The following is a 13,371-nucleotide window of genomic DNA, read 5'->3' on the forward strand; positions in this document are numbered from 1 at the left end:
TACAGTTCCCAGCATTCTTTGGGGGGAAGTCGTACGCTTTAAAGTGTTTGCCGAAATGCTTTAGGTATGTGCTGTGGATCCGCTTTTTAAACAACTATTTTGTACCTCTATCCTCCCAGAGATTTGTATGTTAAGATTTATATGTGCAGTATAAGATTAATGATACTGTATGATATTTATTTATTTGACTTGTTAGCTGTTCACTACAAAATAGTCTCCAAACGATTTATAAGCCTGTAATATGCTTTCATTGCTGTTAGTTATGTATGTTAGTTAGTAGTTTTTCTAAATTATAAAAAAATATTAATGCTCAAAGTAGTATAAGTATACAGATTTATCAGCTCTGTAGTCACACACAGATCCCTGAAGACTCCTGCAGGTTTGCAAAAGCTCACAGAAGAGAAGAAATGAGAATCTTTTTTGAAGATTTGCTGCCCCTCCAATCTCTGACCTTGACTCCAGTTTTTCCTTTCTGACCCACTCGTATCTGAGCACACAGTCCTCATTAGGACCATCGGATCTTGCTCCCCTATTTTGCTATCTCTATTCATGATCCTGCCCACTTATTTCACCAGTGCAGAAATACACCAGTGCAAGAAAACCTTTAAACCTACGGTGCATCATTTCACGAACAGTGCCTTTGCAAGCCACTTATATTGCGAGGCTGCAATATATGTTAACCTTACTTGTCCCAGAAAGTGTTAAATGCAGGGATAGAAGCAGGAGACAACAACATAGTGGTTGTTAAGAACCATACCTTGCCAGGACACGGATTGGCACCACATACACCACCCCTTCTGTGGAGATGGAGATGCCAGATTCTTGATGTGCATTAGATACTTACTTGGAGAAAAGTCTGAACAGGAAATGGAACCTCAGGGCTGTTGGTGGTGGTGGTGAAATGCCTAGTGATTTCATTTACTGCCTTTACCACATACTTTGACAAAGCCATTAATCTTTCTGCAGTCTTTGACTGCTATGTCCTCAGTGTACGGCTAATTTTCATGTGCGCTATTTAATTGCTGATGATTCATATAATTTTTTTTTAAAAAAAGACTACACTTTCTCTCTGCTTTCCTCTTCTTTCCTCTAGCTCAGCCCCTGTAATAAACTCAAAGAACGTTTCATGAAATAGGAAATCATGGCTGCTCTGTTCTCTTATCTTTTTCTACTGGCTATTCACTTATTCTTAATGGGCACAGTCTAAGAGGAAGTTAGTCTTCTTTTGGTTCCACTGAATGAAGTGGGTGGGCAGCTTAAGCCGTCTGCTTTTATATACAATCTGCTTTTACATACAATTCATGTTTTTTTTTAAAAAAAAATATTGGCTTGTGTTATAAGCCCGCCGCCTGGCTTTCTCCTAGCACAGAGCCCACTGCCCGCCGCCCATACCCGGCGTATAAGACGACCCCCGACTTTTTAACCTCTTTTCCAGGGTTAAAAAGTCGTCTTATACGCCAAAATCTACGGTATATGCGATTTCACTTAAACGTGTGGTGCCTCGGAGCGTAACTCCTGCATACATGGGGAGTTGCCGGTACAGTACTAAAAGCAGCATAGTCTCTTGTTTGCTGCAAACTCTGTTGCATAGCCTAAGGATTAATGGACCAGGTTATGGGAGAGATTTTTCTGATGCATAGGTTCCAGGGCGGGGGGGGGACGACAATTTTGATTTGTGCGACTCCTGAAAGTTTTGAAATTTCAGATTTAACACTACATTAATAGAAGGATTTGTGGGTGTCCTTGCCTGTATAAGCTGTTTTATGCAACGGGAAATTATTCTGAATACTGAACACTGAAAACTGAACACAGCAATCTCTGAACTGTGGTAGGTTTTGTGGTCTGGAGGACTGCCCAGTTGAAAATAAACTTAAATTTCATCTGTAGCAGATTCTCCTTTAGGTCATGGGAAGATGCTATAAACTTCACTCTGTCCCTTATCAGCCGCCCCAGAGAGGGGAACTGTCCTTTTGCCGCCGCTCCAGGCAGCCTTGCAGGGCCCCCACCCTTGTGGTGCAACACCCCCGGACACTCCGGACGGTCCTGGCCGCCCCATTGTGAGAAAGGTGCTGGGCGGAGGGGCTTTGCTTCACCCCCTCTGCCCCGTTCAGATTGTGGGTGCCTCAGCCCCATCCCAACCAAGCTTGAAAACACCTCAGGTCTATAGAGTTGGTGCCTCTGTGGTGGATATCAGATCAATTACAGATGATCTTGCTTCAGTTTCTTTCAGCGCTGCTACTGCTCCTTCTGCAAATACTAATACAGTGGGTACCTCGGGTTAAGTACTTAATTTGTTTCGGAGGTCCGTTCTTAACCTGAAGCACCACTTTAGCTAATGGGACCTCCTGCTGCCGCTGCGCCACTGGAGCACGATTTCTGTTCTTATCCTGAAGCAAAGTTCTTAACCTGAAGCACTATTTCTGGGTTAGTGGAGTCTGTAACCTGAAGCATATGGAACCTGAAGTGTATGTAACCTGAGGTACTACTGTATATTGTTATGTATGTATGTTTCGTCATTGTTTGAGGAGGTAAATCTAATTTGAAAACATTTCAAGGTAATAATAATAATAATAATAATAATAATGGCTGTTTCCATTAAAAATTGAATAGATGGGAGCAAAATGGAAGAATACCCTTATGGGGTAGAGTTAAATAAAACTGGATATATCCTTTCTAATTGAAGTGTGCCAACTAAAATGTCCACTAAATATTTGTTAACTTTTTATTTCTACTTTGCTTACATTACAGCTATGTTGGGGGGAAAGCCATCACATTCTGACTGGTCTGAATATTGGGTGTTCCAGGTTTATTTCCTTTAATTTATTTTGTTTTAAAGGTTGCCTGCATCCTTTTTTGAAAAATAAAAAACTCCAACAACATAAAAGTAACTTGAGCCTTCTGGAGTCAGGGAAAACATCCTCTTCAACTGTTTCCAATCTATTTTGAATTGGATGTCTGGGTTCCTTATTTGATTCCTTAATTAATTTATGTGTTAATTGGCAAAAACAGCTTCTGTGAAACAGCCTAAATAAGAATTCGAAATTACTGGTTTCTGGAATGGCCCTTGTTTGGCTCCTTTGAACACTATGTGTAAGAGATCCTCTTTTAGCAATGCCCACCCACTCCCATCCTTGGTAGCAAAAAGGAGGAAAAATAATTATATGAAAGGGAACAGAATACATTTCAAAGGTTTGAAGAAATAATATTCCGCAATAGAATTAATTTGCTTTTTAAAATACTGTACCTTGGTTTTATACGGAGGCTCTCCCTCCCCCCCCCCATCAATTGCTTGTTTTCAACTTAAGTTTACTTAAAGTTTTACTGAAAAGGAATATACAAAGACAGCCATTGAATGGAGGATTAATCACTATGGCAACTGAAATGTGGTGACTGAAAAGGGGGAGAATGTATTCTCCCCTCAGCTTCTTGCCAGCTGTCATACTCAACCTTTGCGGAGTGAATCCAGTCCAAAATATAGACTATGACCAGCCCTAAGAAACTATATCTGTATTTTTATAAATTGGTACAAGTATCGCACTATAAAAGAAGACTTAATCCCCTGAATTGGATGACAGACACTTGGCACTCTTGACAGTGTTTTGACAGAGAAATAACAGGATGCTTTGTAGTAAAACCTGGATTAATGGTAAACCCCTCTTTATGTTATTGCAGTGTGGTGTAAATGAGGGAACTAAGCATTCTGTTCAACGACGTGCCCTTTCTATGCCCAGTGCAGGTTTAAGTGCTCTGTGGAGTACTGTAAATACTAAAGTAGCGTTATTAAGAACCCTTTGTGCCACTTGTATTTTGTATTACATAGGTATTTTTCATAGGTCATGTAAACAAAAGGATTTCTGTCAGCTGCAGTAGATTTGAGCGCAGAGCATCTGTGCAGATCTTAGGTTCGGCCAAGAAAGCTGAGAGGATGCACAGCCCATAGGTTTTCCAATGGTCTTTTTGGCCCATGACAGTGAGTCAAACAAGAAACAAAAATAAAACGCAGCACAAAATCCCCACAAACGTATTTCCCTATTATTGAACATCCCAGTTTCACTGCACAACAAATAGCTAACCGGTAGTTTTAAATGTCTTCTAAGTGATACTGTGGGGTTTTTTTTAATGGCTGGTATGGTGAAGCCACTCATGTTTGCTAGAGGGGCTGTTGTGCTGATGTTTAATCTGATGATACGTGCTTTGGCTTTTAATGTTGAACTATTTCTAAAAGGATTAGAATTTGGAGATGAAGCCTTTTCTGAACTTCAGTGATGGTCGGGACCGTGGTGCAAACAAGTGTTGCATAAATAAGTGCAACTCTATTCTTGGGTCTGAGATGGGCAACCAAACAGCACACTTCTGGATTCATGTCTCTGATAAATCTAGAATCATAGAATCATAGAGTTGGAAGAGACCACAAGGGCCATCGAGTCCAACCCCCTGCCAAGCAGGAAACACCATCAGAGCACTCCTGACATATGGTTGTCAAGCCTCTGCTTAAAGACCTCCAAAGAAGGAGACTCCACCACACTCCTTGGCAGCAAATTCCACTGTCGAACAGCTCTTACTGTCAGGAAGTTCTTCCTAATGTTTTGGTGGAATCTTCTTTCTTGTAGTTTGGAACCATTGCTCCGTGTCCGCTTCTCTGGAGCAGCAGAAAACAACCTTTCTCCCTCCTCTATGTGACATCCTTTAGCTCAATGCAAGGAGGTTACTGGGAAGCAGAAGCTGGTACCAGGGGTCAGCAAACTTTTTCAGCAGTCCCTCAGACCTTGTGGGGGGCCGGACTATACAGTGGTGCCTCGGGTTAAGAACTTAATTCATTCTGGAGGCCGGTTCTTAACCTGAAACAGTTCTTAACCTGAGGTACCACTTTAGCTAATGGGGCCTCCCGCTGCCGCCACGACACTGCTGCGCGATTTCTGTTCTCATCCTGAAGCAAAGTTCTTAACCCGAGGTACTATTTTTCGGTTAGCGGAGTCTGTAACCTGAAGCATCTGTAACCTGAAGCGTCTGTAACCTGAGGTACCACTGTATTTTGGAAAATAATAATGAACGAATTCCTATGCCCCACAAATAACCCAGAGATGCATTTTAAATAAAAGCATACATTCTACTCATGTAAAAACACGCTGCTTCCTGGACCGTCCGCAGGCTGGATTTAGAAGGCGATTGGGCTGGATCCGGCCCCCGGCCCTTAGTTTGCCTACCCATGTGGTACACAATAGAGGAAGATTTGCCCTTATTTGACCTGTTGCCCTTATTACAAGGGCACCCCTGAATCTGCACTATGCAGAGGATCAGAATTTCATTTAGAAGAAAAGAGTTTGGATTTGATATCCCGCTTTATCACTACCCTAAGGAGTCTCAGACGCGGGTGGCGCTGTGGGTTAAACCACAGAGCCTTGGACTTGCTGATCAGAAGGTCGGCGGTTCGAATCCCCGCGACGGGGTGAGTTCCCGTTGCTCGGTCCCAGCTCCTGCCAACCTAGCAGTTCAAAAGCACGTCAAAGTGCAAGTAGATAAATAGGTACCGCTCCGGCGGGAAGGTAAACGGCGTTTCCGTGCGCTGCTCTGGTTCGCCAGAAGCGGCTTAGTCATGCTGGCCACATGACCTGGAAGCTGTACAGTGGCTCCCTCGGCCAATAAAGCGAGATGAGCGCTGCAACCCCAGAGTCGGCTACGACTGGACCTAATGGTCAGGAGTCCCTTTACCTTTAAGGAGTCTCAAAGCGGCTAACATTCTCCTTTCCCTTCCTCCCCCACAACAAACACTTGTGAGATGAGTGAGGCTGAGAGACTTCAGAGAAGTGTGACTAGCCCAAGGTCACCCAGCAGCTGCATGTGGAGGAGCGGGGAAGCGAACCCGGTTCACCAGATTACGAGTCCACTGCTCTTAACCACTACACCACAATGGCTCTCTGTCCATAGTTGAGTATAGTTTGAGTTGATATGAGAGTTTGGTGCTAGTAGAGTTGGAAAAGGACCCCAAGGGTCAACTAATCCAACCCCCTACAATGCAAAAATCTCAACTAAAACATCCATGACAGCTGGCCATCCAACCTCCCCTTAAAAACCTACAAGGAAGGAGTGTCCACAACCAGTCAAGGGAGTCCATTCCACCGTTGAACAGCTCTTACTGCCAGAAAGTTCTTCCTGATGTTTAGTCATAGACTAGAGTGGCGCTGTGGGTAAAACCTCAGCGCCTAGGACTTGCCGATTGTATGGTTGGCAGTTCGAATCCCCGCGGCGGGGTGAGCTCCCGTCGTTCGGTCCCAGCTCCTGCCCACCTAGCAGTTCGAAAGCACCCCCAAATGCAAATAGATAAATAGGGACCGCTTTATAGCTGGAAGGTAAACGGCGTTCTGTGTGCTGCGCTGGTGCTGGCTCGCCAGAGCAGCTTCGTCACTCTAGCCACGTGACCCGGAAGTGTCTTCGGACAGCGCTGGCCCCCGGCCTCTTAAACGAGATGGGCGTGCAACCTCAGAGTCGGTCACGACTGGCCCGTACGGGCAGGGGTACCTTTACCTTTACTTTATAGAGTTGGAAGGGACCACGAGGGTCATCTAGTCCAGGCCCCTGGATTCTGGGAATCATTGGTTCAGGTCCTAGCCTCCAGAGCAGGAAAAAGCAAGCTTGCTTCATCTTTTAGATATTTTAAGATGGCTATCATATCTCCTTTCAGTCTCCTATTTTCCAAGCTAATCATACCCAGCTCCTTCAACCATTCCTCATAAGGCTTGGTTTCCAGATGTTTGATCATCTTGGTTGCCCTCCTCTGCACACATTCCAGCTTGAAATTTTGCCAATTCTCAATACAGTGGTACCTCTGGTTACAAACTTAATTCGTTCCAAAGGTCTATTCTTAACCTGAAACCATTCTTAACCTGAGGGTACCACTTTAGCTAATGGGGCCTCTCGCTGCTGCCATGCCACCATCGTGCGATTTCTGTTCTCATCCTGAGGTAAAGTTCTTAACCCGAGGTACTACTTCTGGGTTTGTTAGCCGAGGTACCATTGTACTTGATTGTCACTTGTGAAAATGTTCTGGATGTTAGTTTGGGTGGATGTGTTGCATTTTAAAAGTTTAAAAACTTTTTTTTTTTTAACCCAGAAATCCTGCATCAGTAGACATTGCTGGTGGGTCTGTTTAGCCAGGTGGATTTTATCTAGAAAGTTGAGTAAAGCTACTTCAAGGGCAATTCATGATTGCTTGAAGCTTGCTCTGCTTTTAACTTGCAAGATACTGTATTTACAGCAACATTTTTTTTTAACCCTCCAGGGAGAAATTTTCTAACAGTTGATTTTGTGAAAAGTTTCTTGAGGTAGGGGGGAAGAACACAAAACCGTTTTAGACACATTTGGAATTGTTTTTGTCCTTTTCCAATTATGGGTGCCATCTGGGTATTTATTTACAATGAACAGTATTAGTTTTACTAGTAATTTTGTTCCATTACAAACACAAAATTTGGCTATTTTTCAAATAGACATTAAAAAAACACCTCTTGCAATTAAACATATGTGTTGGTCAAAACATTTGCTACTGTTTACAGTTAATTTTATTGTATTTTAAGTTTTACATACTTATCTTTATTTTATTTTAGATGACTGTTGTTGTTGTCTTCATTATTTCCGTTTTCATTGTGCAGGTTGCTTTGAGAAACCTGGGTGCAAAAATAGCATGAAATCGGTCCTGCCTCATTTGAAACATCTCCTAAAATGATGTTACTCTGCAATCTGAATTATATTTTACCAGCCAATATTTATTAACTTTTAAAAATTATTCTTACTGTAATTGTGCATAGCGTTTTTTTATGAATGTACAACTTATTAATATTTAAATAAATGTACTGCTAACTAAATAATAATAATAATAATAATAATAATAATAATAATTGTTTTTGTACGCTGCTTGAATGCAGCCTGTTGTGGAAAAGTGGGGCACAAATGAGACCATAATAATGAAGTGTACATAACCAGTTTCTCAATGACTAGCTCTCCTTCTCCCTCTCCCTCTCCCTCTCCCTCTTCCTCTCCCATTTTAGAAGGCACTTTTTTTGGTGTCAGCAAACTAACTGTATACTGAATACAGAGACAGTTGAAAGTGATGGTTTTTCACAGAGCATTTTTTTTGACATGTTTGGGCTCCAGGGACAAGTTATCACTTATTAAACATAGCAGTCCAATTTCCTAATAGAAATATCAAACAGCTGTTGGGGGACTTTGACATTAACAACTCAAAAAGGCCACACCTGTCCTCTGTAAAAAACACAAAACCAAACCAAAATCAAACCTCAGCTAGGAGCATAGGAGAAAAGTCAGGTAAAAACGACTAACATGTTATATTTCACATTTGGTTTAGAAAAGCAGGAAGAGTCCGTGGGAATCTTTCTCAAGGAAGAAGAACACCAAAAAGGATAATTCAGTAAATGAAACCAGCAAGCCTTCAGTACTTTACATTAGACATCCTGTCTGTCAAAAGAAGAAGGAGGTTCACCGAGTTGGTGCCATTGCCTTCCTGGTTGGAAAAACACCCCAAAGAATCCGCAAGTAAGAATACAATTTGCAAAAATGACCTCCATTACTGTCTTTTCTCAGTTTGCTTTATATAATCTTTAGCTTTCAGTGGGGATTATTAATAATGTTATGTTTAAAAGCAGTATTGTTTTGAAACCTTTGTGATTTTAAGTGTAACCTTTTGGGAATAAACAACAGAAAATATTGTGGAAAGACAGTAAAACGAGCAGTTCTGATGGTGCATTGCAAATACCTTCAGTCAGGTTTGCTCAGCTTTTCTGAGAAGTTAGAGCATGTTGATTCTTCTAGTTTTCTATTAGAGTAATCATGTCTAAAACATAATATTGATGTATCCTGAAATTTTTCCACAGTAGTTTAGTGTTGCTGGAACTGTGTCCTCCTTTTAATGGTTGGAATTGCAATTTTTAGAAGAACTTTTATTGTCTAGCCAATAAATGGGGGGAGGAGAGGAGGAAAAGTCCCACAGGACTTCCGCTGCTGGGACTCATTAGGTGAATCTCACCTCATGTTTTTGCAAACCATGTTATATCAGCTTTTTGTAAACCATGGTTTTATAAACTATGGCTTGGCAATAATTCTGAATTTTCTTTTTTCTGGAAACCTGGAAATTAGTGTTACTGATTCATGTTGTAAGATATCCATCCACTTTTTTTGTTTATTTTTTTACATTATTGGGACAATTAGTTATGCTTTGTTTCATTGATGGCTGTAGGAAACAGTTTGAAGAAATGGCATCTCATTTTCAGAAGGCTTCAGTGGAAGAACTCGCCAAGCATATTATCAAAACTACATCAGAAGAAAGGCAGAAAATGCTGAAAGAATTTTACAGTGCTAAATATCCAGAGTTAAAGGACCTATTAAAAGTTGATGTTCCAGTATCTGTTTCAGAAGGAAGTGAGGAAGGAGATGTGCACAGAACACCGTTTAGAAAAAGAAAGGCAATTTCTAAACGTGGAAAATCAAAGTCTGAGTCTTCAACAGATCTCTACGGCCAAAAAAGACATGACGCAGAAGCAAAGCAGTTTCAATTTCATCCCTTCATACAGGCTGCTGTGTGCCATAATGTGGAAGATAAACAATTGCCCACTGTCATTACCCAAGATAGCGTTAGTAGGAGAAACAGCCAGGCATTCAAGGACTTTATGGCATCTGACTCATTAAGCAGTAAATCAGGAATAATTGAGGCGCTGTCTGCAAAAGGACAGCCAAACTTGAAGGGGATGGAGTCACCAAGAGAACCCTTTCTGTCTCCACCAGAAAGCAGACATGCTCAAATGTGCAAGAAAAGCTCTTTCGCAGACATGTTAGGAGACATCTCTATTTTAAACGACCTCTTCAAGAGCCATGAAAATAGACCAACAGAGGCACCTAGGAAGACTCTCACCGGTCCTGCAGTAAAAGCACGAACTCGGCCAAAAGACTTCTGGGACATGCTGAATGAACCGAATGATGAGAGCCTCGAAAAACTCACAGACGTGGCAGTCATAGAGAAACTGTGCGAAAGAGCTTCTACAGTCACTTCATCCAAAAAGGAAGAGGATGGCGAGAAGTCTCTTTGGAAGAAAAATGACAATTTTTTATGGAAAAGATATGCAACTGACACAGATGACAAATCTTTGTCTGGCACATGATGTCTAATTTCGAAGAAAACAAGAGGAAAACATCCACAGGTGTTAACAAAAAAGATCATTCCTACCCCCCTGAAACTGGCCCAATGAATTTGCAAGCTTCTTAAGTGCTCTTTCCACCGGTTTCCTTCCCCCTCCTTTCACAACTCCTTCAAAAGAAAAGTTGTTTTCTTTTCTCTCTCGAAAGAAGGAAACCTCTATGTTTTGAAGGAATCGTGAAAGGAAAATATCCTTGAAAAGAGGCTGAAGAAATACAAAACACATTGCATTGGTATTGAGAATAAGAGCGGGTTGCTCTTACAGCACCTGTGGAGATTTTCCTCCTGTTTGGCTGTTGACTTGTGAGTGCTCTTGCTTCTGGCTCCTAATTCAGTTTTAAACAGTTAAACTAGGGAAATAATGTTCCAAAGCCGCGAGCCTTTTCCATAAGTCAGTGCAGCACCCATATCAGAGTCCCATTAGAGTCCCATTTCCCCTGCTTGTCTGCACACATGAAAACTCTGCCTGCCGTCCATATTCCCATCTATATCATCCCTTCCATTTAGTCAAGTTACTTGTGTCCATGTAAACACACACACACACACACACACACACACAACGATCCCTCTGTGCACAGAACTTTCAACATCATGGGTTGAACGGCCACATTCTTTTTATGTTTCATTGTAATTTGTTGGCCTCTGTACACTCCAACATTTTTGTCACGTTTTCTGTCAGCAAAGCAGGGGCAAAAGTGTGGGATTTAACCAGATACCTGATTGGTACTCCTCTGAGCTACTAGATTAACACTAGCACACTTTCAAACATCTAAAAAAACCAACAACAAGCGAAGTTAATTGTTGCAGACACTTTGGGATTAATCAGGATTGCTCTGTCCCAAACGTTGTGACATCTTGAAAAGTGCTTGTTTGATGATGAACTAGTTTGGCAGCTGCTGAGCTGATAGCGTAAGAGGCTCCTGCGAATCTATCAAGTAGTATGTATCATCAGACATCACAACGTTAGCCTGGAGGGGGTATTGAGCAAGAAGAGGTAGCTGTACTCTGCTACTTTGTGATATCTGAAACGATTCTGAAAGATAGGGCTGTTCCACTGGGATCGTTTATACGGCAAGGTGTGTAACTTTAGCGATACAAGCCTTGCAGGCATGTATTCTTGTTTCATTTCACACCTGCTGGAAACTAAAACTTGAAGGTATCAGTGTATGAAAAAAGCAGTATGGTAACCAGAAACCTGTAAGATTTTATTGGGGGATACAAACTTTTAATGCTAGTCTTTTAAACTAAGGACATAAAAAAACACATCCTTACTGTACATATTTTTTCATCCTAATTTTAAAATAAATGCACATTTTATAAAGGTGATTTGTGATCAGACCTGCCACTACTTGCCACAATGGGATGTGTTTCCACCCATGTGATGTCTGGGTGGTTGATAGTGTTTGATTTGTTTCCAATCAACTTAAATCACACGTCTCTATTATTAATCAGCTTCTTGGCCATCATAACAGGAGAGTTTAAACAGTTCTTCAACTTATTATCCTTCTTAACTGGGGAGTTCAAATGGTTCTTCAATATTTTGCAGGTATCATAATTGGAACACCCAGTAGGCGATCCATTAACTGCATGTGGCATTGCTAGGCACTGGTTGCCAGATACTGTAATGCAGTGATGGCCAAACTTGGCCCTCCAGCTGTTTTGGGACTACAACTCCCATCATCCCTATCTAACAGGACCAGTGGTCAGGGATGATGGGAATTGTAGTCCCAAAACAGCTAGAGGGCCAAGTTTGACCATCACTGCTGTAATGTGTCTTGTGAAACATATGCACAAGCCTCATTTAAATGAATGAAAACTGCATAGTAGCTTTTGCTTGCTGTTTCACTTCACCGTGCCACTTTCTTAAATTAATTACAATTGGCTAAGTGCATAAGTAATTGCCACGTTCACATCACTAAATTGGTAAGTGAATTGCCAAGTGGTTTTGCCAGAAAAAATGATGAAATTTCAGCTTGGATGAATTTATTGCAAGCATTTTGTCTGAAAATGAAATCCTTTTACATACAATACCTCACGTGTGCAGCTGTGAGCATTTATAAAATCAGCAATGTATCATTGGTTCCTCTGTGCTTCACTTCCTCCAAAGTAGATTTGTAGAACATGCTCCTTTTGGGGATTGATTTGTACTGTCCCTTTTGATGAAATTAAGATGGTAGTAAAAACTAAGGCAAATAAGCAAGCCCTCGGCTCCCCAATCTCTCTCATCGCCAACGAAAGCTAATAAATGAATAGATAAAGAACCTACCCATAGGGACGCAGGTGGTGCTGTGGGTTAAACCACAGAGCCTAGGACTTGCCGATCAGAATGTCGGCGGTTTGAATCACCGCGACGGGGTGAGCTCCCATTGCTCGGTCCCTGCTCCTGCCAACCTAGCAGTTCAAAAGCACATCAAAGTGCAAGTAGATAAATAGGTACTGCTCTGGCGGGAAGGCAAACGGCATTTCCGTGCTCTGCTGTGATTCGCCAGAAGCGGCTTAGTCATGCTGGCCACATGACCCGGAAGCTGTACGCCGGCTCCCTTGGCCAATAAAGCGAGATGAGTGCCACAATCCCAGAGTCAGCCACGACTGGACCTAATGGTCAGGGGTCCCTTTACCTTTACCTTTACCTTTAAAGAACCTACCCACACGATGCTGAAACAGTAACCTTGCCCATGCACTATATAAGACAGGGGTCATCAAACTTTTTCAGTAGGGTGCCAGTCCCTCAGACCTTGTTGGGGGCCGGACTGTATTTTGAAAAATAATAATGAACGAATTCCTATGCCCCACAAATAACCCAGAGATGCATGTTAAATAAAAGGACACATTCTACTCATGTAAAAACACGCTGATTCCCGGCCAGATTGAGAAGGTGATTAGGCCGCCCCCGGGCCTTAGGTTGCCTACCCATGGTCTATAACATTTCTGTCTCACATTGAATGTAACTGATCTGTAAAAAGGATTCTATGAACTGAAAGCAGAGACACTGTATGTACTTTTGTAACCCAAGAAAATCTTTAATAAAAACCATTTTTTAAAAATAGCTAGATTTGGAAATTATTTTTTTTCCAAAGTCAAGAACCTTGCAAATTTGGAAGCTCACGTTTGCCTCTTCCATTATCTGTATTTTGCCTGCAAAAGTATTCTCAGCCTTTTAGATTTTAATCTTC

At 41.7% G+C, this 13,371-nt stretch overlaps 1 protein-coding gene across 6 annotated transcripts in view; it reads left to right on the plus strand.

Moving 5' to 3' along the window:
- Window positions 1–12,228, plus strand: part of ERCC6L2 (ERCC excision repair 6 like 2) — a 58,371-nt gene extending 46,143 nt beyond the window's left edge. For all 6 annotated transcript variants that reach the window (XM_081880917.1, XM_081880916.1, XM_081880915.1 and 3 more), the window contains 2 exons: window positions 8,357–8,544; window positions 9,245–12,228. In XM_081880917.1, the coding sequence (XP_081737043.1) occupies window positions 8,357–8,544; window positions 9,245–10,163 (1,107 nt within the window). In that variant the 3' untranslated portion in view covers window positions 10,164–12,228. The remainder of the gene's footprint in view (window positions 1–8,356; window positions 8,545–9,244) is intronic.
- Window positions 12,229–13,371: the final 1,143 nt, after the last annotated feature.

This window comes from Podarcis erhardii (assembly GCF_964252035.2).
Source record: "Podarcis erhardii genome assembly, chromosome: 11".
NCBI lineage: Eukaryota > Metazoa > Chordata > Lepidosauria > Squamata > Lacertidae > Podarcis > Podarcis erhardii.